The sequence below is a fragment of the Mycteria americana genome, chromosome 5, assembly GCF_035582795.1.
Source record: "Mycteria americana isolate JAX WOST 10 ecotype Jacksonville Zoo and Gardens chromosome 5, USCA_MyAme_1.0, whole genome shotgun sequence".
Lineage (NCBI taxonomy): Eukaryota > Metazoa > Chordata > Aves > Ciconiiformes > Ciconiidae > Mycteria > Mycteria americana.
In genome coordinates, this window is record NC_134369.1 from 12,910,902 (window position 1) to 12,935,396 (window position 24,495).

General features: G+C 44.3%; 1 protein-coding gene and 1 long non-coding RNA gene across 9 annotated transcripts in view; one reads left to right on the forward strand and one right to left on the reverse strand.

The window, feature by feature from the left end:
* Positions 1-963: 963 nt before the first annotated feature.
* Positions 964-20,997, forward strand: LOC142410151 (uncharacterized). 8 transcript variants are annotated; one of them, XR_012775848.1, is made up of 8 exons: positions 964-1,240; positions 2,623-4,788; positions 4,870-4,958; positions 5,051-5,136; positions 5,329-5,586; positions 8,752-8,914; positions 12,752-14,658; positions 15,657-20,997. It is a non-coding gene; the product is annotated as an uncharacterized LOC142410151 (long non-coding RNA). The 8 variants fall into 8 exon arrangements; XR_012775850.1 differs by lacking the exon at positions 15,657-20,997 and adding an exon at positions 14,748-14,956; XR_012775849.1 differs by lacking the exon at positions 15,657-20,997 and having other exon boundaries at positions 967-1,240; positions 12,752-14,307; positions 14,553-14,956.
* Positions 16,748-24,495, reverse strand: part of SWAP70 (switching B cell complex subunit SWAP70) — a 42,703-nt gene continuing 34,955 nt past the window's right edge. Inside the window, exons 9-12 of the mRNA XM_075502162.1 lie at positions 22,225-22,391; positions 21,198-21,396; positions 19,559-19,655; positions 16,748-18,811 (exon numbers count right to left, since the gene is read on the reverse strand). Of these exons, the coding sequence (XP_075358277.1) occupies positions 18,702-18,811; positions 19,559-19,655; positions 21,198-21,396; positions 22,225-22,391 (573 nt within the window). The 3' untranslated portion in view covers positions 16,748-18,701. The remainder of the gene's footprint in view (positions 18,812-19,558; positions 19,656-21,197; positions 21,397-22,224; positions 22,392-24,495) is intronic.

The window sequence follows — 24,495 nt, forward strand, 5'->3', positions numbered from 1 at the left end:
TAATGTTGTATAATCTGCCCATTATAACCACATTTCCAGACAATAGCAGGCTGCAGAATACAGTGCAATAAAGTGTTAGCAAATCTTGTTCCTGTCCATTCCCTGTCATTATATTTAGGTTCCAATGAGCTGGTTTAAGAGCATGCAGGAAAAAAAACAAAAAAATCAGCTCAAAGCAATGGCTGCAAATGTAACCTGTTTTCTTAGCCCACAAGCAAAGATGACATGGCCTCTAGCTGGGGTGCGTGATATTTTTCCATCTGAATCTGTCTGCCAAAGCAGCATAAGCTTAAGTAAGACCTTTTTTATCTAATCATGCAGATTGACTAATTGTGTTGATTTGACTGGAGCAGCTTTCAATAAAGGCATTGGAGAATAACTGCAGCAGGTATCATCTTTCTCTGTGGGATTTCAGGTAAAGTTCTGCAGCTCAGTGTGCCTTGCAAGTATGAGCAAGCAGAGTCTGTTGAGAGCAGAGGAAGTTTCCCATTCTTACTGTCTTCTTCTGAGCTGTTTTCCACAAGCAATACCACAATGCTAATTACTCTTGTAGCAGAGCAATTTGTCATGATTTACTTATTTTTTCTGTAAGCATAGTTAGTAGTTGAAGGAGCCAAATTCCATTCAAGATTGAGTATAAGTGACTTTGCCTCAGTTTTCTGTCTTGTTTAAAGATATAGCTGATGTTTAAAGACTTGGGAAGTCATGTTCCTTGGAAGACCTGTTCCTTTGAATTCCTATAAACAAACATCTTTAATTTCTGAGTGCCATGTGTCAGCAAAATCCTGAAACCATGCTGAAGGCATGTTATTGCCACATTAGGTGCATGGGTCAGAACCATCTTTTGCAAGACTAGAAAGGATCTGATCTTGTCTCAAATTGTACTCCTGATTCCTAGAAATACTCTTGCTAAAAGATAAGCAAAATGATGTAATCATGGATGTCCACTGGGTATTCTGGATTGAATGAAATCCTCCTTGTGTACCATGGGAATGGTCATAGAATAAAAATTCCAGATGGGCTAATCATAACACAAACATCTACTGAGGTTTCAAGCTGGGACATCTGGGAGAACAACTATGGAGCAAAACGCTAAAAAGAAAAGGTGTGTTCATCCTAACAGGGGAAAGCTCTTACCTCGGAGTGGCCAGGGCCCCTTATTGAGGGGAAATGCCCTCTTCATTTGGCCAGCATTAAGTAATGACAGGATTTCCCAGCCAGTTCACTCTTGGACTTGAAGGTGAGCTCTTGAAGCTACATATTGGGTGGGAGGAGGGGTCTGTTGGGGAGCCATGTCCCTGGGGAAGGGCATCATGGAAATCCCTGGTGCCTGGGTGAGGCTTTAGAGCACTGTCCCCTGTTTGTCCTCATTAATGTTTGAATCTATTGTGTGGAGAATAGAGCCAACCTTGAGTTTGCTCTATATGCCATCTACAGGTATTGGTATGAGAGAGACTTCTCCTCCTGCTGAAGTCGTCTTTATGCTTTGCATTTAATGTAAACAGTGTGTTTAGAAATGTATTGTCTGTGGCAGATCCGACATCACAACCAAATTCTTTAAAATAAAATGTTTAGGGGGAATCATGTGTCAGCTGCCTAGCACTGAAATGTATGGAATGGAATTAAGCAAACCTTTTCTTAATTAAAAAATGAAAATGGATTCTGAACTTTATCTAAGGGTCACTTTGGGATGATTTCTAGACAGAAAAAATCTTGGCTTTCTGGCAGGACAGCTGTGAGGGAGTGTTCTATTCATTAGAACACAATTTGTCCAAGAAAATACGTTCCAAGTCCTAATCAATTTAGATGAGAACTTGCTGGACAGGGTTCAAGCAGGCCAGTTATGGAGTCTTATAAAGCCAAACCCACATGTCTCAGTGGGCAAGAGGCAAGATAATCTTAGCTTACAATGGAATGTTTAAATTTATACAGCTAAGACACTGACATAGGCACAAGGGTTGGTTCTTTTGTGGTTTTTTTTTAACCAGAAACACGTGAAGAATTAGAATTTTTAAAGAGAGGGAATGTCCCTTTAAGATATAATCACTCATGTTGAATGGACTGTGGCCAGATTCATCCTTGCTTTAGCGTCTATAGAAAGACTTTTTGGAAAAGACCAGCTTCCAAAGCACTAGAAACGTAGGTGTGCCTCCAAATGAAGGTCCTTGGCATCACAGGCTCTTGCAGAGTTTTATAATTCCCAGCTGTATAAGGATTTTTTTTTTAATCAACTGCTTCAGCAGTGGAAATTCAGCAGTTTGGAGGCTCTGTTGCACAGTTAGCCCTTGGGAAGGTGACACCATGTATGGCATTGTTCAGCCATTAAATGTATGCTCTTTATGATGACACATTGCTACTGAGCACAGAAAACCACAGGATAACACACCTCCAGCCTTCCTGGTGTTAATGCTGTAACTATTTTAGGGTTTGCTTTTCTGTCACTCAGTTAGTTTCTCCATTATTGCAGCTAGTGTTTCAGGCTGCAAAAGGGTACTTAACTTTCAAACAATGCAGTTGCAGATCCACGCTAAAAATTCCCATAGGGATGAGATAATAACCTGAGCAATCTTTAACCTGGGGAATATTTCATTTCTTAACTTGAAATGGTTTTCTAACTTGCAGAGTCTTAGCCAAGGTTAAGCTCCACCACAAACGTGAATCAAGTGTGTCTTTCGCAGTAACTGTTGATGCTTGGTAGAAAGCCACAGCAACAAGTTGATCTCTGAAGTGCCAACTTACATCCGCCTCTTTGCTAGTGGATCCTCTGCTCTCCTGCATCCGTCACTGGGAAGTGACAAACACCATTTCTCCCATCTCATCATTCTCTTCTGGCACTTGAAGGCCTCCACTGACTTCAGGGGAAAAAAAAATCTTTCCAGCTGCAACTGGCCATGTCTACACCACAGGACAGTCCCTCAGTCCCCAACTTGTTACTCACCAGCCCTCTCTCGTCCAGGGACCGAGACCCGAGTCAGGAGCTGTCTTTTCTCATCGTGGCTCCTGTAATTTCAAGGGGCAGCAAACCCCCACCGCCAGTCCTCTTCTCTCAAACAGCACTGTCCACCACACCACCCATGCACCTGCGTCCACCCTCTTGACTTGAAGGGGGATTTACCCACATGACCAGAGCTGGATGTGAAAGAAAAGGAGCGTACAGTATTGTTAAGCAACTTGTGGTTAAAGTCACAAACTCTGGAGACTACTCAACTACTGTAAACGCCAGCAGTTCGTTGTCCCACAGCCTCTTCCTTCCTTCATGCCCTGCTCCGCCAAGTTGGCCACCTGAGACTCTGCTCATTGCTCTTGTTTTCCCTGGCTCTTCTCACTTGTTTACTTAAAAATCTCTTTCCCTCCCCTGCCCTTCATTTGAATTTCTTGCAGGAGGGTCTTATAAGGACACCTACTTTAATCAGAATTTCCTGTGAGTTAACAGGCAGCTTTTTTTGGTTTTTGCATGTTTTGAAATAAAAATGTAATCATTTCTTAAATGCCCCTTTCCAAAAAACCCTGCTTTAAAACAAACCCTTTTCTTACAGAAAGTAATGGTTTTAAAGCCCCAGTTTAAAAGACAAACTCTGTACAGAGGAGGGGGGTGCTCTGGATGCAGCAGGACAGCCTGTTACCCAAGGGAAAACGGCCGACATGCTGCTGAAGCTGACCTCATATTTTCATTTTCAAAAAGCACTCAAGACTAAAACCACCTGTGAGGGAGTCTAGCCTCTCCGGCTGATTTAGTAGGGCCTAGTGCAGAGTGTCCTGTCAAAAGGCACGCTTATTTTCACAAGGCAAATGAATCAGTTTTTATGTGGCAGGGCTACAGCTCGTTGGGATGAACTCATTAAAACTTTGTAAAACAAACTGCAAGCGAGAGGTGCAATATTTCATTATTCAAACCCAGAGAATAGACAGGCGTCCTATGGAAAAGTGAGTCATATTCTCTGTGGTACATTCTGTTCATTCTGTTATAATAAACACGAGTGTTTGTTTGCTGAGCCCATTAGCATCCAGCTACAAACTTTAGGAGGAGTTCCTCAGCCCGCTGCTGGGATAGCGTGTGCACTGTCGTTTGGTCGCTCCGTTGTATAACAGCACCAGTCATGTCAGACTGCCATTCCAAAAGGAAATAACAGCACTTCCCTCATTTCTTTCAAATCCATCCCAAATTTCTATTAAAGACATCAAAGCAATGACTCTAATACTTTCCATGCTTTCCGAACGACTCATCTTTTAAATAAACTGCTGGGAAATAAGGCACCACCAAGGTTCCTTAATTTCAGGGTTTGAGACACTTAAGAATCTCATGGAAAAAAGTCAAAACAAGAAGCCACAAACCCACCTTCTCATAAAACCCTTTTCCATATTTTATATACTAGTACTAATTTCTGTGCTACTAGTTTGAGTTGGTTTTACAAGCTACTTGCCAGAAGATAGAACAGGTTGTTAGTCTAGCTTTGTGATTGCAGAAGGTAAATTAGCTTATCAAATGTATTTATTGCTACCATTGTTGAAAAAATACGGCCAAGGGAACGACTTTTAAATAGGATGATGGTTGGCTGCCTCTAGAACTAGTAGTGAAATAAGGGATTGTCTGCTGGAGACAAAGGGATTTCTGGGAAAGAAGTTTCTACGCAACATAAATAGCATTTTGGAAATCTGACTCTTGCCCAGTTGTAAGAATGGGCAAGGTCTCCAAATTTTTAAATGCTTGCTGCATTTCTAATGACTGTAGATCGGGTGGGAGGGATTGCTGCTGACTTCAGCGGGAAGAGAGTTGGACATCAGCCATGGGTTAGAAACTTGTTGGGTTATAGCTTCAAGTGTTTCATCTATTTCCATAGAATCACTTGCTTATTACAATTATTTGTCCAGCGCAGTGCTCCAGGAAGTGAGGTTACTATCCTGCAATATCTGAAAGGAAGGGCTGAGGATGATGAGTATCAACCGTCTGGCTCTGACAGGTAGGCATTCCCAGCTTCTGGGGTGCATGATGGTATCTTTAAGACTGCTCATTTTGTTGACTTTTTTCTTCCACCTTCCATGCATATGTCAGAAGGGCAGTGGCATGCGGTTGCAGACTCTCTCTAACGCAAGATGGAGCATGCGCTGAAAAGCTGTGGAGTAACAGCATGAGACTGGGTAAAATGGCTACTTCACTCCTCAAACTGAACCTGTCTTGGGGAACTCAAATAGGAAATAAGGAGTCTTTTGTCTTTTTACTATGGCAAATATCTGGTGGTAGTTTTTGGGGTGCTTTCTGTCCCTGATAAGTTTTTAAAATAAATTCCTCTTCAAGGTATCCAATTGCTAAAGTCCATTCCTCTTTTTAAGTCCTATATTGCAGGTATTTTTAGCAGTCAAGGAAAATCCTGTATTGTCCCTCCTCAAAGTCTCCTCATGCTGTTCTTTGTTGAAGTGCAGAAATGCTTCAGAGCCATGTCAGATGCTTTCAGCATGCGGCCACATGGACAAGCCGGCCCCAGGAGCCAGTCCAGCTCCAGGTTCCCACCCAGCGAGACGTCTCCCATCACACAGCGAAGCAGCAGCTGAGGGCTCTCCTCACCCAGTGCAGTGCTTCAGCTTACCTCTGTGAGTCGTGCGTCACGGGAGGGCATCTCTTAACTACAAATGGGATGTTTAATAAACCTGAGGTTTTTTAATCTTTAGATGTTCACAGCTATTTGCAAAAAAATAAAATAGACGGTCCAGCATGATCAGCTACACCCTGGGAAAAAAATACATAGCCTTGAAGCATTCTACTTGAGCAGGGCCAGGATCTCTCAGTGGGTTGTCTGGCAGGAATTGCATGGTTGGCATGGTATTTTTCTAGGTAAAATACAAGAAGTTTATCTAGTAATAAAGCCTGTTGAATCTAGAGCAGCCTGAAGTCTTCTAACATCCCCTGCACACACATGCCTGTGTTGCAGGTGGAAACACCACGTTTAAGAAATGGAGAATGGCTTGATTTCTGCTATTTATCCCTTACTTTTCCCTACCAGTAACTGTCTTCCCATCGTGGAAACTGTCACCCTGTGGACACGTGGTTGAAGTGATGATTTTTTTTTTTTTTTTTTTTTTTTTAAATCTGCTCCCCCTGGAGAAAGGCATGCTGTATGTGTGTGGGTGCTTAGACCAAGGCAGGGGATGTTGGGAGCTGCAGGTCCCCGTCTTTGCTGTGCTGGCTCCTGGTGAGGCATGGATGCGTAAAGCCGTTTGGTATGTGCTGCTGCAAGAAATACATGCGCAAGCACGACATGGTATCTGTGGGTGCAGGAGCATCTCTTTGGGAACTCTAATGCTTGGTTTGCTGACAATATTGCTCTAGTGAAGAAGCTTTTAGTTGCTTCCTACCTTAGTTTGTTTATCTGTAAAATGGGAATAGGGAACTTCCTAGAGAACCTAGAGCTAAATTTTTAATTCTTCCTAGCTTTTGCATACCCTTGAGGAGAGTATAAGCTGTAAATCTCTGAAGCTGCATACCAACATTTCTGTGGTTTAAGCATCAAGGGAGCCGCTTTTCCAAAGACACTGCTGTATTCTCCTGGCTACATGTTTTGTGGCAAGCCTGTGTTCAGCCCTGGGCATGCAGAGTCTCAGTACCTAGACCCTGTGACCCCTTTCTGTGTGCAGACCCAGTATTTTTTCTCTGTGGAGCCTGTCCTGCTGGAGGCTGCAGGTTCGCTGTTGGAGCTAGGAAGGTGCCCATCGTGTGTGCTGTGCTTTTGAGGTGCAGAAAGCAGCATCTCGCAGACCTGGACTCCATGATCTGTCAGGGCACAGGCCTAACATGCACAGGCAATGGCTCCCTCCCAGCATCGGCACACAGGGCCATTCACCGCCGGGGCTGTGGGCATGCACGGTGCCTCCCAAACGGGCTGGAAGGTCAGCTGGGTCACCCCGTGCCTCTTGGTAACAGGCCCGATGCTCCACCATTGGCTCCTTGGAGGCTGTGACATTTGAGCTTACGCTGGGTGCCCCAGCACAGGGAGGTCAAACAAATTGAATTACTCTTCAAATTAGCTGGATACAGCTTCGATCACTGTCCATTTGAGACTTTGTGTGTTTTAGCTGGAAAAATGCACGCCATGTTCCAGCCACCTCCTCCAGCCAGGGGAGCGTTGATGCCACTGGCAAACATGTGCGCTCACTGAGCATTGCTTAGCGGGAAAGTTATGGCTGAAGCGTGTCCTCTATCGAGAACGATCTCAGCTTCGCTGGGCCTATCTCTTACAGATGTTAATTCCTTAGTATTTTATCTTTACAAGTTCCAACAGAATAGTAAGCTGCAGTAAAGAGGGGATATGTTCAATTTAAGCAATGAGATTACTATGCTCTGAATAAAGCTACTTTTATTAATAATTACCTCTGCCGTGACTTTAAATTCAAACAGCTGGACAGCCTCTGCTCTTTATTAATTTCCTTGGATCCTTTGGCACGAAGCCCTCAATTCCTGTGATGTAATGGTATAAAAAGTTGGCTCCTGCCTGAGCTTCCACCCACAAGTTCTAAATTTGGAGCATGGCAAATTTCTGCAGATTCCAGAGACAGGCTATGCTCAAGACGTGCTGATGCCTTCAGTCCCATCCTATTGCACCAAACAACAAGACTGTGTGCTTTTTATAACTGGGATCATAAATATGACTCAGATGCACATGTTGTCTATGTAAGCACTTGGGGTTGGCTATCACTTTATGGCACTGGGAAGAAGCCAAGCCAAATAAAAATTGTTTTGAGTAAATATTACATTTCTAGAGCATGAATAACTTTTCTCTGCAGCCAACGTGTCACTAATGGGAATAAGGAAGAAGACGGGGTGGAGGGAAAGCAGTAACTAAATCATCCCACTAAACACAGACAGTCTGCAGCAAGACCTGTTGTTTCGACTCGTCTGGGGTGTAATATCCCAGATAATTCGTAGCAGGTCTCAGCAAGGCCACAAGCGATGGAAATAAAAATAGCTATATAGTTCAGCGCCATCCTGCTGCACGGCTCTCTCTTGGGTGGGATCTCCACCAGTGGTGTGTAAAACACGCGATCAAAGAACCACGTGTCCTTCTCTCCCCCACTCCCAAATGTGCAGACGCTCGAGCATGTGGATTGCTCTGCGGAGATCAGCATGGCTACTCACATGCTCAGCACTAAGCGTGTGCATATGCCTGTTCAGGATCTGGGCCAAAAGGAAGGATGAGTTTTTCATCCTGTGACTTTGGGACCCAGGGGATGTCTGCATTACAGAACATGGCGAAACAGAAAATAAGCCCACATGCAGCTTTGTGCTGCTGCACCAGAAGGCAAAGCGGCTTATCGGCAGCTCTCTGGGACAGTGATATGCCATCCCACCACCAGCATGCACCACTGCAGGGCTGGTCAGCGTGATTGCTAGCTCTGCTCCAGCTCTTCCAGCAAGTTGATATGTCTCCGTCCCCCTGCCCCCCCAAACCCAATTACTCCAGCCCTGGAGCGGTGCTCAGCGAGCAGCTTATGAAGTGCTTCATCTACCTGAATTGCAAAGGGATATGAGCAATGCTCTTTCTGTAAGAATTATCAGGAAATGTTCCCTGATAAAAGGGGAAAGATAATAGTCAGATAGAAATAACGATTGAGAGTCTAGCTTTGAAAATCATTAGTGACTTTCCCATTTTCTTAATGGGCATGTAATCCTGAGCATTGTGCATTCTTTCATGTTGCACCTGTGAGCTTTTGCATATCAGATAAGTGCTTTCCTGAATTTTGCTGTCTTTTCCTTTTTTGTAGGCTTCTTGGGCATAGCAGGAAGAAAATCTGGCTTTAAAAGAGGCATTCAGACAGGAAGCAGCAATGTTCCAGAAGGATTTCTGAGTCAAACAGGAAAGCGACTGGCTTCTCAAAGGGTGTGTTTCAGAGCTCCCTAAAACATGCTGCTGCGCAGTTGGAGCAGGTGAGTGGGGAGGCGTCAAGAGCACTCGATGTTCTCATATCCCGGCCGTCCCTATCAGAAGCCTATGAAGAGCTTTTCTGTGCAGTGGGCTGGACTAGGGCTTGCAGATAAAATGTTTCAAGGGCTGTGAGCCCTGCAATAACCACAGCCTTGACATCAGCAGACCTGTAGCTCCAGGGACTAGTGCTGAGAAGTCAGTGCCAATTTGCCCAGCTGAGGCAGCTTTGACTGTGTTTCCAGGATTTGGGCGATAAGTCTTTTTTCCATGCCTTGTAAGCTGCCAGCGGTCATTTTCTGCCAGGAGAGCAGCCCAAGCAGCGTACAAAGGACTGACTCCCTCCCTTTTGCAATGCATTTTACAATTCAGAGAAACTTTTGTAATACAAGAAAGTGTTTTTACATATTAGAGCTTCTAAATTGTTACAACAGTTGGAAAATCCTAATTGCCTTTAGTAGACAAGACAAAAACAGCAAAGAAAACATTTTGGATTGCAGAATTAACACAACTGGGAGCTGAAGATCAGTTTCCAAGACCAAAAACATATTCGGGGAGTCTTGTTGTCCTTCCAAGTTTAACACAAATACTCGAGCCTTCAACAAGCAATTTGCATCTACCTGCAGAACTTGTTGCTCTGAGTTGCAGAGCTTAAGCTCTGAAAACTGTCCAGAGATGCAATGTCCAGGTCAGTCATGTTTAGATTTACCCCAGGATGTTTCTGGGGCTCCATGTGCACAAGGGAGGGGAAAACCTACCTGGGATTGATTCAGCAGCCTGAATTGGAGATGACGAAAGAGGGCTTGGCTGGAGCGCAGCGTGACTTTATGACTACTGGCTTAATTTTCCTGACACTTTGGGGGTAGCTACGTGGTGATTTAGCTCCGGTTAATTAGAGAGCTACAGGCTGCTTCAATTTGCGGTTGTTACCCAAGAGCTCCGAGGAGGTTTTCTGGTCGCCAGGGATCATGCATGAAGGTGGAGGAGCTGGAGGTGCCCCTGCGAGGGGCTGGCAGGGGATGGTGCCAGGGGGCTCTGGTTGTGCAGGGGCTGCCCTGGTAAACGTGGCCCTTTCCAAGGCCTCACGCAGCAATCTCTGATTTGCACCTTGTGGACACAATTTCAGTTTATTGTGGTATCGCTTAAAGAGGTCTCTTTTTAGGGACAACTGGGTATTTTGCAGATGGCTGTACGCTTTTTTAATGGGTAAATATCACTCACGTTTCATCAGTGAGCAACTGAGGCATAAGGAGGTTAAGGGACCTGACAAAGGTGATAGCAAGTCAAATTGTTTGGAATTTTGTAGCTCTGAAATATCATCTTTCTAAAACAGGAAACCCTCTCAGGAGTAGTAGGTTTTCATTAAAACAACAGTTCAAACCTGTCGATCTTGATATATCAGGAAAAAGAGGAATGTAGAAAATGTGAGAGTTAGCTTAGTCTCTCTTAAACTAAACCACCAGGTTCACGTTCCTATGGAGAAACAAATACCCTGCAGGCATCATGGTGTCTTTGATTTATTTTTGGAAGCTGAAAACTCCCCCTTTTGGTGTCTGAGCTAAGAAGAAAACCAAAGATTTTGTGGGCCAGCAAAAGGTTTCTGGAGGAAAAAACCTCCAGTCCCCCTTCTCAAGAGTTTATGACATGAGCAGTTAAGCTAATGTAATCCAACTCAGCCTCCCCTACATTTCAAAATTGGATTAAAGTTCGTAGGTCATTGAGGGAAAATGTTACCCAACAGAGTAACTGTATGACTCTGAAATGAGCGTCAGGCCTTCGCAGCTGTGGTGCAGCCCCTGCTCGCAGTCACCTGAATAAATCGGGGTAACCAGTGTGCCCAGAGCACCGGAGGGGGTGAGACGCATCGCTGCGGCTCCGCCTTTGCAGTGAGGTGGAAGCCCACCAAGCTGCGGTGACTGGGTATGCTGAGAGCCTTGTCGTTCGTAATCTGCCTGGTCCTCGCTCTTTTTACTTTTCTTTGGTGAGGTAACTCATCCAAACCCTCAGAAAAGCTTTTGGGTTGGTGTTACGCGTGCTTTCCTCGCAAAGGAGGAGTGGGTTTTTCCTCCTGCAGTAGCAGTGCGTTGCTGCACGTACGCAAGTGACGCAGCTCCAAGCATGCTACCAGCTCAGCTGTAAAAAACCCGTGTGGTACCGCATCTGCGTGAAGCTGCCTTTCAAAACAGGATCCGCAGATGCGATTAATTACCAGCCTGCCGAGGAGACGCTCCGCTCCCGCGAGCGTTCCGCCGGGCGGGCGGCGGCGGTGTCCGGCTGCCATCTGGCGTCCGGCGCCCGGCGGGGGCCCCGCGACGCATCCCCCGCGTCACCCCGGCCCGACGACAGGGCTCTTCGAGTGGCAACCTCTGGTCTGCGTCCAAGCCGTGAGCAAATCCTGCCCAGACTCACCAGGGCCCCCCGCCGCGGTATCTCCCGCATTCCTGCGGCGGATCTGGTATTTCTTATTGTTCTCCCCGTCTCTGGGGGAGCAGCTGCAGCTGCCTGGCCGGCCTGCCGGGGCAGGAGCTGGCGCAGTCCTGTGCTGCGGGTCCCAGAACTAGCCGGGGGCTTTGGAAAAACCGCGTCAGCCTTCTCGCCCTGCTTCGGCACGTAGGGAGTCGGGGCTGGTCAGGAGGGGCGAGATAAAAAATGAGAAAAGAACGGAAAACTGGCAGAGCAGCGAGCGGTCGCGCAGCACCGCTCGCCTGCAGGCGCAGCAGGCTGGGTGCGCGCTGCCCTGGGCCCAGCGCTCGCCCGGGAGCTTTCTGCTGAAACAGCCGCGCCAGCCTGCGGCAACAGAGCACGTCGATTTGCCGGGTGGTACGTGCCTGCTGTGGCATGCTGTCAGCTGGTCGCAGGGACACCAGTAGGAGTGACTGGTCGGAGTAGGGTGAGGAGGGGAAGCAGAGGCAGAGCTGTCTTCGAAGCTGTGCAGGGCTGGTCCTCGCTCTGCAGAGACAGCAGAAATGCCGGGCAGCGGCCCGGCCTGGCGAGGGCGTTTGGCACCCAGCGTGGTCTTCTTTTTCCCTTTTCCTTTGGTGAGCTGTTCTGCCAAGCTGGTTCTCATGCCGCACCCCATGCCTGCGCCAAGCCCTTGGCTGCCCGTCCCTTAGAAATATCATTTCGAGGAATATATGCTCTGGATTTTCTCCTGCTGGTGGGGAGGATTTGCTGGACAGAGGTGGCCTGAGAGCCGTTGTGGGTTTGGCTCTTACCATTTGTAATGGTGACAGTGAAGGGACTGTGTGGGAGCATGGGCAGGCAAGTTTCTTTTGCAAGTGGGGCCACATATGGCTATGCTGTGAGACCAGGCTTGGGGTGAGGGTTGTTTCTGGGCAGCTATCTCCCCAGGATGCTCCATGGGCCAGCAGTGACCCCCTTGGGCATCCTGCAGCCCCCACAGGCAGGCAATGGCCACGCTAAAGCCAAACAGCAAATGCGGAAGATGCCACCTCCATCCCCACAGGGAGCAGCGCCACACCACTCAGCTTTTTTTGGGGGAGCTGTGTGTTAGCAGGCTGCCCCCCCCCCGCATCATTTCCCACCATCTGTCTGGGAAAAAGCAGCCCAGGGCCAACACAATCTTTCTGGCAGGGGGAAAAGTGCGGCTGCAAAATGGCGCAAGCTCCTCCCTCGCCGGCAGACGTGGTAGTTGACTTCATGGCTTGGAAAGAGCAAAATGGCCCAGTGCATCGCTTGCAAAGGAAATGGTTGGGAAAACACAGCCTCGGGGTGCTCCAAACGCAAAATTTCAGTCCCAGCTATGCCATGAGAGGGACTTTCTAAAGGTGTCTAAGCAGAATCTGACCTTAAATAGGTTTTTAAGTGTTTTCCTTTTTTAGTCACGACTGAGGAACCAGCGCCCCAGAGGACCTGGACTTCCACAGCACTTGCACGGTGAGTCAGGGCTGAGCTGCACCAGCCTCTCCGGAGTGGAAAGAGAAATCACCATGCTCTGGTAGGCATTGAAACAGCTAATAAATGCCAACACCGAGGAAGCCCAGGCTGTTTTTGAAACTGTCTCGTGTCAATGCTTAAGTTCTTAATCCCATCGTGATACTAACGTGTTCAAATTAGACTTGTTGGCCAAGTTAGGTGAAAGGACGCGAGTGCCTTGTGCAACCCTGTGTTTCACCTGCGAGAAATCGTGCTCGAACGTCCTCACAAACACCCTGGTAGGTTCCCCATGGTGAAATCTGCATTGCCTGAGCAAATTGCTGTCGTGTGCTCAGCAAATAGGCAACCACAGGAATAATGGCAGTTTGCATGAAGACATTATTAGGCCTAGATCCTGTAAAAGCTGTTTGTTTGCTGTAGCCATGGCAAGTAGCTCTATTAATTAGCAATGATATTAATAACAGTATATAAAGCTGGTGCTAGAGCCAGCTTCTTTGATAGGCAGAAGAGCAATGTAAGCAATGAGCACAGTGACTAAGGTAGAAAGGTTTTGGTTTTTTTGGTGCTTGTTCTATTTATTAAGGAATTTAAAATAATGGCTGATGGGGAAAAGTGAGTGCAATTGTTCTGGAGTTTGTGATTATTTTTTTCTTCTTCTTCTTTTTATTAACAGTCTGCCATGGGCTTTCCTCTGACCAGCTGCTCATATCCATTTACATTACCTGTGTCAATTAGGCTAAAATATCAGAAAGAAGGGGGGAGAGGGGCTCTGGTCTTTCTGGGATTGTGCTTGTAGGTGTTAAAAACTGCTTCGTTAAATCTCCCTCTCAAGGCTTTTCAGGATGTTTTTATCTTTTGCTTTGCATCATACTGTTCCAATTTTAATTTCTTCTGGAGGTGAGAAGCAGCTACCTTTTTCCAAATCTTTTTTAATCTTAAGTGTTAAAACAACCCTGGCCTTTCTGTTTTTTGAAGGATGTCTACTTTTGACGTACTCAGAAAGCCAGTTCATTAAACGGTGGTTTTCTGCACTTTCACTTCCCTGGCATCTCCAAGTAGTTGATGTTCACAGTGGGACTCAACGTATGAAAGTTACGATAGTCTCTAAATTCATGTAGTGTCACAAACTTTCTGTTTGCGTTTTATTTTGGAACTCTCAGCCACATTAGCAGTAACAGGAGCCCTTAAGACATGATGTTTGTATGGCTGCTCACCCTGCCAGGCAGGGAGCCCCGAAGTGTTTCAAACCACAGGCTGGTCTCCTCTCCCCCGTGCTCCCCCATTTGCGACTTGAAGGGATGAGTCTGGGTCCTGCTCCCAAAAGGGGAGCATGTGTGAGCTGGCACATTGCACATCCTTCTCTCAGCCCCACTCTTGCAGCCTCGGGGCTTTCTGTCCTGCAAGTCAATGAGCACCGTTCAGTAGGATGAGGGAGAACGGGATGGAGGTGAAGGATAAACGAGGCATGTACACGAGGCATCTAGGAAAACACTATTTGCAGGTAAGTAACCTTCCTTACGCATTTTTTCCTTGCCCTGCTTTACTCCCAGTAGGAAAGCTGTATGACAGCCCAAGCTTTGCGCTGCAGCTGAGAGCTTGCTGGATGATGTATCCGACTGTACACATTGTCCTTCCGTGGTGCGGTGGGGTTTTTTCAAAAATATGCCTGAATTAGCTTCAAGGCTCTGAGCGTAAATTTATCCTAGGCCAGTGCTAACAGTCGTATTGTAAAATCCTTTTTCCTAGGCTCACGGGACGTCTCTGGGATCAGATGTACTGAGCTGGGATAACAGAAGAACCAAATTGGCTCATGAACTCAGCGACAGCAACGTGCTACAGTGATGGCAGTGAGGTAATTGTAATACAGCAGGAGACCTGGTTCACTTAACATTTTTCCAGCCTTTGTATGTAACTGTACTTTCTTGTGAACGGCTGCTGTAGCTGTTGAAGGGGAGTGAAGCTGAAGGGTGGATTTCATCTTCTCGGAACACGTCCACAGGGTGCGTGAAGCCCCTGTTCATGATGCAAGCCGGGGAGCTTAAGGGCTGAGCCACCACCAGATGGCAGCTGGAGTCCAAATATGAGACAGGCCCAGGGCCCCCGGCTTCAGTTCCTGCCTCTGGCCCCACCGCCGCCCGTCCAAGGTCCCGGCGGGGCTCCCACCGCGGCGCGGAAAGAGAGAAAAAACCCGAGCGCGCCATAATTATCAAACACCCAGCTTGGCGCAGGCACAGTTGGAAAGTCCCTAACTGATATCACAGTGGGAGAACTAAAATCTTGCTAGTGTTGCGGGAGATTTTCGTCCTATTTGAGTCGACAACTTCATGGCACGTTATCCTTCCCCTCTTTTGTGCCCTTTCCTTTACGAACACGTGATTACCTCTCCCCCTGAAGCAGCTAAAAGACCTTACGGATATCCCCCTTCCTGGCCATGCACCGGTTTGCTCAAAAATTGTTTACCTAACTGCTTCAGATATTCGAGATAAAAATCAGAGCAGCTATTTTCAGTTCACTTTTACTGAAATGGATGGTGTGGCTACTGTTCCAGAAGGCCTGTGTGACTGAACAGTTGATTCTTTTGGGGTTGGGTGTGTGTCCCCGCCTCAGGATACAGATATTGTCCTAACATGCTGTTGCTTTCCCAGATAGGCTTTGGTTCTGTGGCTGTTCATGCAGGACAGTTAAATAGAATTAATATGAGTTGCTGGAAACGTGCCTGTTACAGTTTGGGAATGTGTGAGTAAGGATGCAACAGTCTCATAAATCGGCTCCATAAAATGGTCACAGGGCAAAAAAAATCCTGTCTGTCTTAGGGGGAAAAAAGCATGGTACTGTGCTATTCATTTGCAGGACTGTTCCACCATCAGCAGGTAAACCTGAATCTGGCTGACAAAATGAGTGGACTAAGCCCTCCAGCGCATTTAGTGAGGGTTCAAGAACAGCAGACGCAACTTCCCCCTGGCCTCTGCGTAGGTGAGCCTGGCGTGTATGTAAGGCACTACAGCGTCCATAGCATGACATTTCATTGAGGATATCCTCACCATTAGCAGTCTCGTTGGTTTCTTGGAATAAGAGTGCTGTAATCCTTGGGCTCACCGGAAATGATTACCGCACGGGGGGCTGCAGTTTTCCATGCTGCACTGTTTCATGAGATGCGGTGACTGACTCACAGCTCTACTCTCTGTTTGAATGCTGTGTTTAGTGTAGCTTTAATGGACTTTATTCTAAAGTGGTATTTTTGCTCAAAATGCAGTTTGATTTTTAAACCAACCTCTCCCCTCACTTTTACTGTGCAATACTTCACACAAAGTTTTCTTAATTTGTCAGAGCAAGCAGAGAACAAAGCTAAAAGGAGCCTTGTCTCATTTCCTCTTCTAATAGTGACTAAGAAATAACTCGACAGACGTACACAGATGACGTTTTAATGAAGGGCTGTTTTGCCTGCAGAGGCAGAGGTCTGTATGTGCCAAGGTACCCTCCCTCTGCAGCCGTGTTCCCCCATTAGCTCGCTGATGAGAGCAGGTCTGCCCTTGTCCTAGGCTAGCACTCTAAGCATTGATGTGGTGCTGTAGATGCAACTGTTGTATCAATTCCTTTCCCACCTGGCATGCTTTGTGTTTCAGAAAGCAGCTAAACTGCACCCTCGAAATACTGTTACCCAAGCAATGCTGTCTGTAATAGCTGAGCATCATTATACTGTCTCAAGGTGGACTGAGTATGAACATTTAAGAGAAGTAGTGCTGTTAAGACAAATTATACTGCATTATCTGTGTGACCATTGCCTTTATTATGGCTTTAATCCAAATCCTATTGGATCAGACCATTAAGAGTATATTTCTTCCATCCAAGTAATACTTCCACACAACAGTTACTGGATTTGGAACTCTGGCAACCCAAAAGAAACCCATGCAAAAAGTCATCAATTAATTCAGAAATGTAAATGACTTTGTATTACTTTATTAAATAGCCAGTTCTAAAGAACAGTAAAAAATATGAAAACATGCATCATTTGGTGTTCTTAAAAAACATTTGTCCAAAATAAAGACTGTTAGAAAAATTAAACAAGTTTAGCCCCAATACACTTTCTGCTCGCCGCATAAACGATGTTGGGTAGTTATAAATACTGTTCTATCTCCTTTAGCGAAGTTTAGCAATGTCTGCATTAGTATTTCTATTACACTTTTTTTCACATTTCTTCTGTAAACATAATCAGTTTTAAAAAATGCCTCGTTAGCAAGCTTAAGGAACTACTGCTTTCCTGTACAGTAAATACAAGTAGGAAGATCCTGGATTTTCCTGCCATTCTAATCAGCACTCCATTTACTGAAACATTACAGATTTCAATTAGTATAAAAATATAATCAGAGAATGAATGTCTGAGAAGATTCAGTATTTGAGTGAGTCTTAGTTAATAGGCAAATAAAACGCTACCGACTTCCAAATCTGAAGATGCTTCTGAGATCCAAGTATCGCAACACTGTACATAAATGCACTGGTTATCCATCTGAAACATTCACTTCTTATTTACTAAAAATAATTTAACGTTTAGCTGAACTAAAAAGCAGGTGCTAAGAGATGGATGTCCATGTTTGGTGTACATACAAAGGTCAAAGCTGACTAACAAGCCGCACCGATGGGCACCTGCTCTTCCAGAGCGGGGACTTAGTTCTCAAAATATCTGTACAATTCAGCGAGAATACTATTTTACTTAGCAATAGATGGACTTCTTGTCTGGTGTGGGAGACCTACACAGCAAAATCACAGACTTGTTCCTTTCCCTACGGAAACAGAAATAGCTGTCTTTGTCCCTGGAGAGAATTTTCAGGCAGAGTGGTAGGCTTTTTGGGAAGCCTTGTTACTAGAAACGCTGAAATTATTTTACTGACAGGAATTATTTTTTTCTAAAGCAGTATTGCTACACATTTATCATTTTTATCTAAAATAAAAATGTCAAATTTAGTTTTCCTCTTGCCTTTTTATTAATCTGGTCTCCAATTAAGAATAAGACAAAAGTGCTGCATCTAAAACAGTGGTATAACCAGATTTCTTACATAGCCTTGATGCAGATGATATTTAGCCTGTATATGCCATCATCTTCCATTCGTCTGCTCCAGAAATCTGTAAGTCAAAATGCTGCATCTTTTAAACTATGAAGAGAACTCTCAAGGGTTTTTTTTAGCACTTCTCAAGTATGAAACAGTACAAGAACAATCTTGCATGACTACTTTTTCCAAATGTTTTACGGCAGCATTTTGTACATGCCTATTTCCAGTTCTTTTGTTTGGATTCCTGCAAACAGAGGAGAACAGGGCACAAAATCCGACCAGCCAGCAGGTACCTGGTGATGCCAGTCTACCCTTGCTAAGGAAGAATGTATCTGAGCACTAAGCACCGTGTGAAGAGCAACAGACAGGCAGAGCAAAAATAAAAGGAGCCTCAATGGAAGGAAAGGTCATGCTCTATCTCAGAGTTGGACAGACCTCCAGGACCGATTTATCCTGGGTTTAAATTATACTAACTGAACCAATGAAACAATTGTTTCCCTCACATTTTGGAATGAAAGTGATGCTGCTTGATGGGTTAGATGCTGTCAGATTGTTACAGGCTAGCATAGAAACAACTCTGTCACAAGCTACATTTAAATAAAAATCTTCATTTGAAAAGTTTTGTATAAAACAACAGAATTTCTGGAAACATGAGGGAAAACAGCAAGTACTGTCAGACACCACATACTGTAATTACTGAGCTCTGAGTAGACGCTCCTATGTGGTAAACAGTATTTTCTTTGCAGAAAGGCCCAACAACTAAGATCTTTATAAGCAAGAAGCTGCTCTGTGCAAAGCAGAACAAATGAAGGTGGGCTTCTATTCACGAACGATATGTAAGCTACTGTCGTTACTCAGAAGTGGCTTTTTTCCCTTTCCAGCTCTTTTGTCTTTGCTCGAGTTCAGCTTCAGTGAAGGCAGCCGGGCCCCAGTTTGTGATTAAGTGAGGATTCTTGGAGCCTGGAAGACAGAGTGCAATACTTGAAACAGGCGTTTCTGACAGGGACATTGCTCACCCACCATTGGTGGGACAGGCTGAGTGTCGCCACAGGATGATTTGGTAAGTGCTGTCTCTTCTATGACTGGAAACCTACTCAAAGGTGACCTGAGGACCTGCCCAGCCAAGGAGGGAGGAATGCCCGGGACACCGTCAGTGAAGGTGCTTAGTGTGAGTTGTCAACTGCTGCAATCTTTCGCATCCTTATCTCCCAACTCCCCCTGCCCAGTTGTATCTTAGTAAACCCCTCTTCTTCTTGCCTTTAGAGATGTCTCTGAAGGAAAACGATCTCTCCAGCACTGCATTACAAAGCCACTTTCCTCTAGGCTGGCACACTATTAATTAAGCTAAGAAATTAAACTTTTCCCAAAAATCAGATATTTTAGCTATCTTTATTTAATGTTTTTGGCAATTAGCATTTATGCTAACTGCATTAAACACCCAAACCACGCAATATTCAGGTTGATCCTTGCTCCATTTTAAATAAACAAACAAATGATAATAATAAAAAAATTAATTGTTATAGTAGGGCCAGTAGAGGTAAAGACTTGAAAGTTACCATCAGCGGTTCTCACAAATGTGATATTTATAGGCTGCTGTGAAGCCAATAAGCTACAGGAAAAGGCAGACTTAGTAAATCACTAGGTGATCTAAGTATATGAGACAGAATGAATACATATTTTTTTGTAACTTTTCTGTTGATAACTTACCTGGCTCTATTAGTCGAATTAATCCCTCATGATGAGCTACTTTATCTTTCCAACTCTTGGTGTTATTAGCTGCCGTTTCCAACTTCTTCTTAACTTCCTGAAATAAGATACAGCCCACTTGAAAACAAGAACAACTTTACTCTGTTTACATAAAAAGAAAAAACATCCTTTTACATATAAAGACAGAACCATGCTAATTCAGCCAGCACTCCATTTAGTGTAGACAGGACTTAATTTCTAACCATCCTAAGTAATTTCATCATCGCTAGCTGTATAAAAGTAAGTTGTCAAACCAGAATCCAAAAATAACTAGGTTTTACAAGATTCTGTAGCTGTGTAAGTAGGGCTAGTCTTCATGAAGATTGAAAGCATAAACTGCAGTTTCAAAACAGAAAGATGCATTTCCTGTTCCAAACTAAGAACAACTAGTGGGTATTTCTCACTATCAGAAATCATAAAATGTAAGCTAGGAAAAGGACTGCTGCTGTTACACCCAAGCAAGAAAAAAGTATTCTTCAGTCTAAACTGGTCTTTTGGTCAATTCCAAACAGATGGCCAGAGTGTTTAATTATTTCTAAAATAATAAGTCAGCTATTGCAGTGACCTACTCCGTCATTTGTTTTATGGATTTTGTTCGTTTGTTTGGGGTTTTTTACGTCTGTTGTATTCAGCAGTTCCTTTGGAATAGTAAATGATGTTTCATATACAAAAAGCCTGAGATGTCATCTAAAACAAAGTCAAATATTAGCCAAATGCAATCTAATGATGGTGTCAGATTTAACACCAACATGGTAAGTTGTAAAGTGGCCAGACCTAGCCCACCTGGGCCCTTGCTTGCAGTCACTGCAGCATTTGTATTATGTGCCAGTTGAGACAGCTCACTCGCTTGTCCTTCACAGAGCTAACCTCAACAGCAAAAACACACTCCCTAGTTAAACAGAAATCTAGTCATGTTTTGTCTCCTGACCTAAATACACGCAGGATCAACACCTCCCTAGCCCTAGAAAGTATGCAGCACTTCAGACTCTGTACTCGCTGGATTCTGACTCTTACTTCTTCCATAAATACAGCTACTGGCCTTCACCAAAAACGCTCAGCGGAGCAGAGAACAGGCCTGGCATTTGGGCACTGCTACACACTGAGAATGTGAGCTAATTCCTAGCTATCCTTGACATCAGTTCAGTGCTTAAATACCTTTTTGAGTAGCAAGGGCCTACAGTAGCACATTGATTTTTCATCTGTAGAAGACAATATTGCCCCATGACATCACCAAAACATTGCAAGAATAACTAATTCAAAAGCATAAGGCATTTAGTTATGACAGCACTGGGACTGCATAAGCAGTTAGTCTACAGTAGAAGACAAACATATACAGAGTATTTCAGGACATGACTGAGCTGGCTTGCATGCGAATTGGGACAAAAGAATAAAGGAGGTGGTGCATCTGAAACATGTCCTCTTCTTCAAATATATCTACTGGTCTAGGCCAAAAACAATCCAACACATAACTATCGTACCTGTTATTATAATTTTTGTGCATACTAATCCTTAAAGAAGCATGATATTGGTGAACTTCAAGTTCAGTTAAACTACTGAATACCTGGCTAAGTATGAGAGGTTAACGAACAGAACAGCTCACCTCATATTGCTCAAGGGCCTCCTTCCTTTCCAGTTCAAGTTGTTCCAGTTGCTGCATAGCAACTTGAAGGGCCCGTTCCTTTATCATTCTCTGGTTTTCTAGCTCTTGCTTCTCTGCTTCTGTCATCTGAATGGTCTGTTGCTGCTGCAAGTGCCATTTTTCCAGTTCAGCTCTCTTTGCTGACTCCTCTTCCAGTAATCTGCAATGGGGATTGCAATGTTAACTGCACTTTAAAGTAACCTCTATCCATTATGTAGCATACATGTAGGGAAGCCAAACTAATTATTTTCTTTCTTTTTTTCTTCTTTTCTTTTTTTTCCTTTTTTTTCTTTTTTTTTTTCCCCTCAAAAAAGCTTGGGAAGCAGGGAAAGTTACTGCTTGTTCTCTTGTCTTCAGTGTAAAGCTGAAAATGATGCCAGCAGTGCAAGCAGTCCGACTGCTACAAAGGGCTATTCAGAAAATTTAGTCAATAATGCAAATACACAACACTGAAAACCACGGAAGAAACAAGCATGCGTAAGTTATCTTAATTGTCTTAGGAGGACTGAATATATGAAGAAGCAAACCACACTAAAGAAAGCCCATACAAGTAAGAGGAGACTTTTAACCCTTTATCAATTACAATTTAAACCTGTGATAAAATACAGCACAAAGTCATATTTACAGTTACTGCTTTATAAAATACACAATTGAAAAGTCTATACAGAGTGATCTCAGTTTTTCAAGTGTTGACACACTTGACAACACCTGATGGAAAAATAACTGCGCCTGCTTTTCTGAAATTGCTGAACACTCCCACTGCAAAGGGCTAACCAAACATATTAAAAAATCGTAAATACCAGCCTTAGCCTTCATAGTTTAAGGGGGGGAAAAAAAAAAATCTATCCCATGTTTGGACTTCAAGCTAGTCCCCCTTTCCAGCAGCGTGTCCAAGATGCAAGCAATCTTTAATAGTATGGCACAGTTACTTATTATTGCGGAGGGGAGTGGGGAATTGAAACAAATTTCTACTAGGTCAAAGCCATACCTGGCTTGAAGTTTCCTTACAGTTTCTTCATCTTGCCGTGCTTGTTTCTCATCCTCCAAAGCTTCCTGTAGCTGTTTATACATTTCTTCCAGTTCACGTACTCTCTGTAAATACTGTTCCAGTTCAGATGACTTCTGAGCAACCTGCTCTTCCATTTTTTGTCTTACCTAGCAGCATAAATTGAGGACACATATGAGCTACTATTCAACTCAGGTTTACAATTTTCAAAGGAATTCCCAGGTTTCCCTCAGATAATGTTTTCAGAGACAACCTTTTCCTGCTGCCTGCAGAACAAAACTGATAAACTTGAGTCTAGATTTGTAGATGTGTGCTGGTTCTGATGGGATAAAGTTAGTTTTCTTCATAGTAGCTAGTATGGGGCTATGTTTTGGATTTGTGCTGGAAACAGCATTGACAATACAGGGATGTTTTCACTATCACTGAGCAGGGCTTACACAGAGTCAAGGCCTTTTCTGCTTCCCATGCTCTGCCAGGTGCACAAGAAGCTGGGAGGGGACACAGCTGGGACAGCTGACCCCAACTGACCAAAGGGCTATTCCATACCATATGATGTCATGCTCAGCATATAAAGCTGGGGAAGAAGAACGAGAGGGGGGACATTCAGAGTGATGGCGTTTGTCTTCCCAAGTAACCGTTGCACGTGATGGAGCCCTGCTTTCCTGGAGATGGCTGAACACCTGCCTGCCCATGGGAAGGAGTGAATGAATTCCTTGTTTTGCTTTGCTTGCATGCAAGGCTTTTGCTTTCCCTATTAAACTGTCTTTATCTCAACCTACGAGTTCTCACTTTTATCTTTCTGATTCTCTCCCCGATCCCACCAGGGGGGAGTGAGCGAGTGGCTGTGTGATGCTCAGTTGCCGGCTGGAGTTAAACCACGACAAGATGTGTAACAAAGAGCATTTAAGAATATAAATAATAATACAGGTTACTTACATTGCCCTACTTTATGCAGCACAGGATTTTTACAGGGGTTTAAACCTAACTTCAATCAGTTTGACCTTGTTGCTTAGTTTACAGATAAGACACTAAATTGAAGGAAGAGAAAGCTTGTAGAGGGCCCAGACACAAAGGTCAGGCTGGTTTAATTACACTGTTTCCACTCCTTTCCTCAGGCAAGTCCTTCCTTGGCAGCAGTGTATTTCACACACCTGTATCATGGCACCGTGACAGCACAGAATGGATAAAGGGTTGGAAATCGGCTAAGGAGGTTGGCTTTGCTAACAGAAGAGCAACTATAACAAAAAAACAAAGGTAAGGGATAGAGGAAGGTGAGGGGATGCTGCATATCCACAGTCACCCAGTCTCTGATCCTCCCACCCACCTTTCACTGACCAGAGCCGTCCTCCCACTCAGCCCATCACTGTGCTAGGGACAACAGCAGTCAGCTGGCTTTGAACTGAGTTGGGATAAAGCACCAAAATCTCAGCATTTAGCAATGCAAAACATGTACTTCACAGAAGGTAAGCACAGCTCCTGAAGTCAGCAAGAAAGGCTTGCTGTCAAGTGTGATAGGATGGCATGTCCTGCTCCACTGGTCTGCGGCCTCCTTTCCCTCAGCTAACCTAAATCCCACTGACCCAGAAAGTGATCGTATTCAAGAATTCACACTCAGCCCATAAAGCAGCACTGTGTGGATGTCCTGAGACTTTCCATCACATCGACCTGACTATTTCCATTTCTTTTCCCCAGCTAACAGAAAAGCCTGTTATGCCTGACAAAGCTCTTGAAGATTGAAAATTAGTTCTTTTGTAAATTCTCAGTATGGATTACAGTAACAGCATTGTAAAGCTACAATATTTCTTTAATTTTTTATGTTTGTTTATATATGTAAAAGAACACACAGTATAAGAAAGCAATAGTTTTAGGAATATATTCAAGTCAGAAAATTCCTAAAATGCATTTTGATTATGCCTGTGTTCATTTTGCATATTCATATAGTATGTACTGGCCTCAGGTTCTCCATCTTTGAAAATTGCAAGGATAACTTCGGTCTGCACTTATCCTTCAAACAGTCAAATTTTTCCCAATTTTCCAATAATATTTAAGGTTTGAATGCTATACAAATTGTAGGCAAGCTGTTCCAGTATTTGAATTCACTAGTAAAAATATTTTATTCCTACACCTCTAATAAATGGAATGCAGGTTGCATTCTCCAGGCTGCTGCAAAATCTGCAGAATCCTTTCAGTGACTGCCTGTGAGGGAAGTCATTGCTGAACACATTGCTCACTCTGTGTAATCATAGCAAAAAA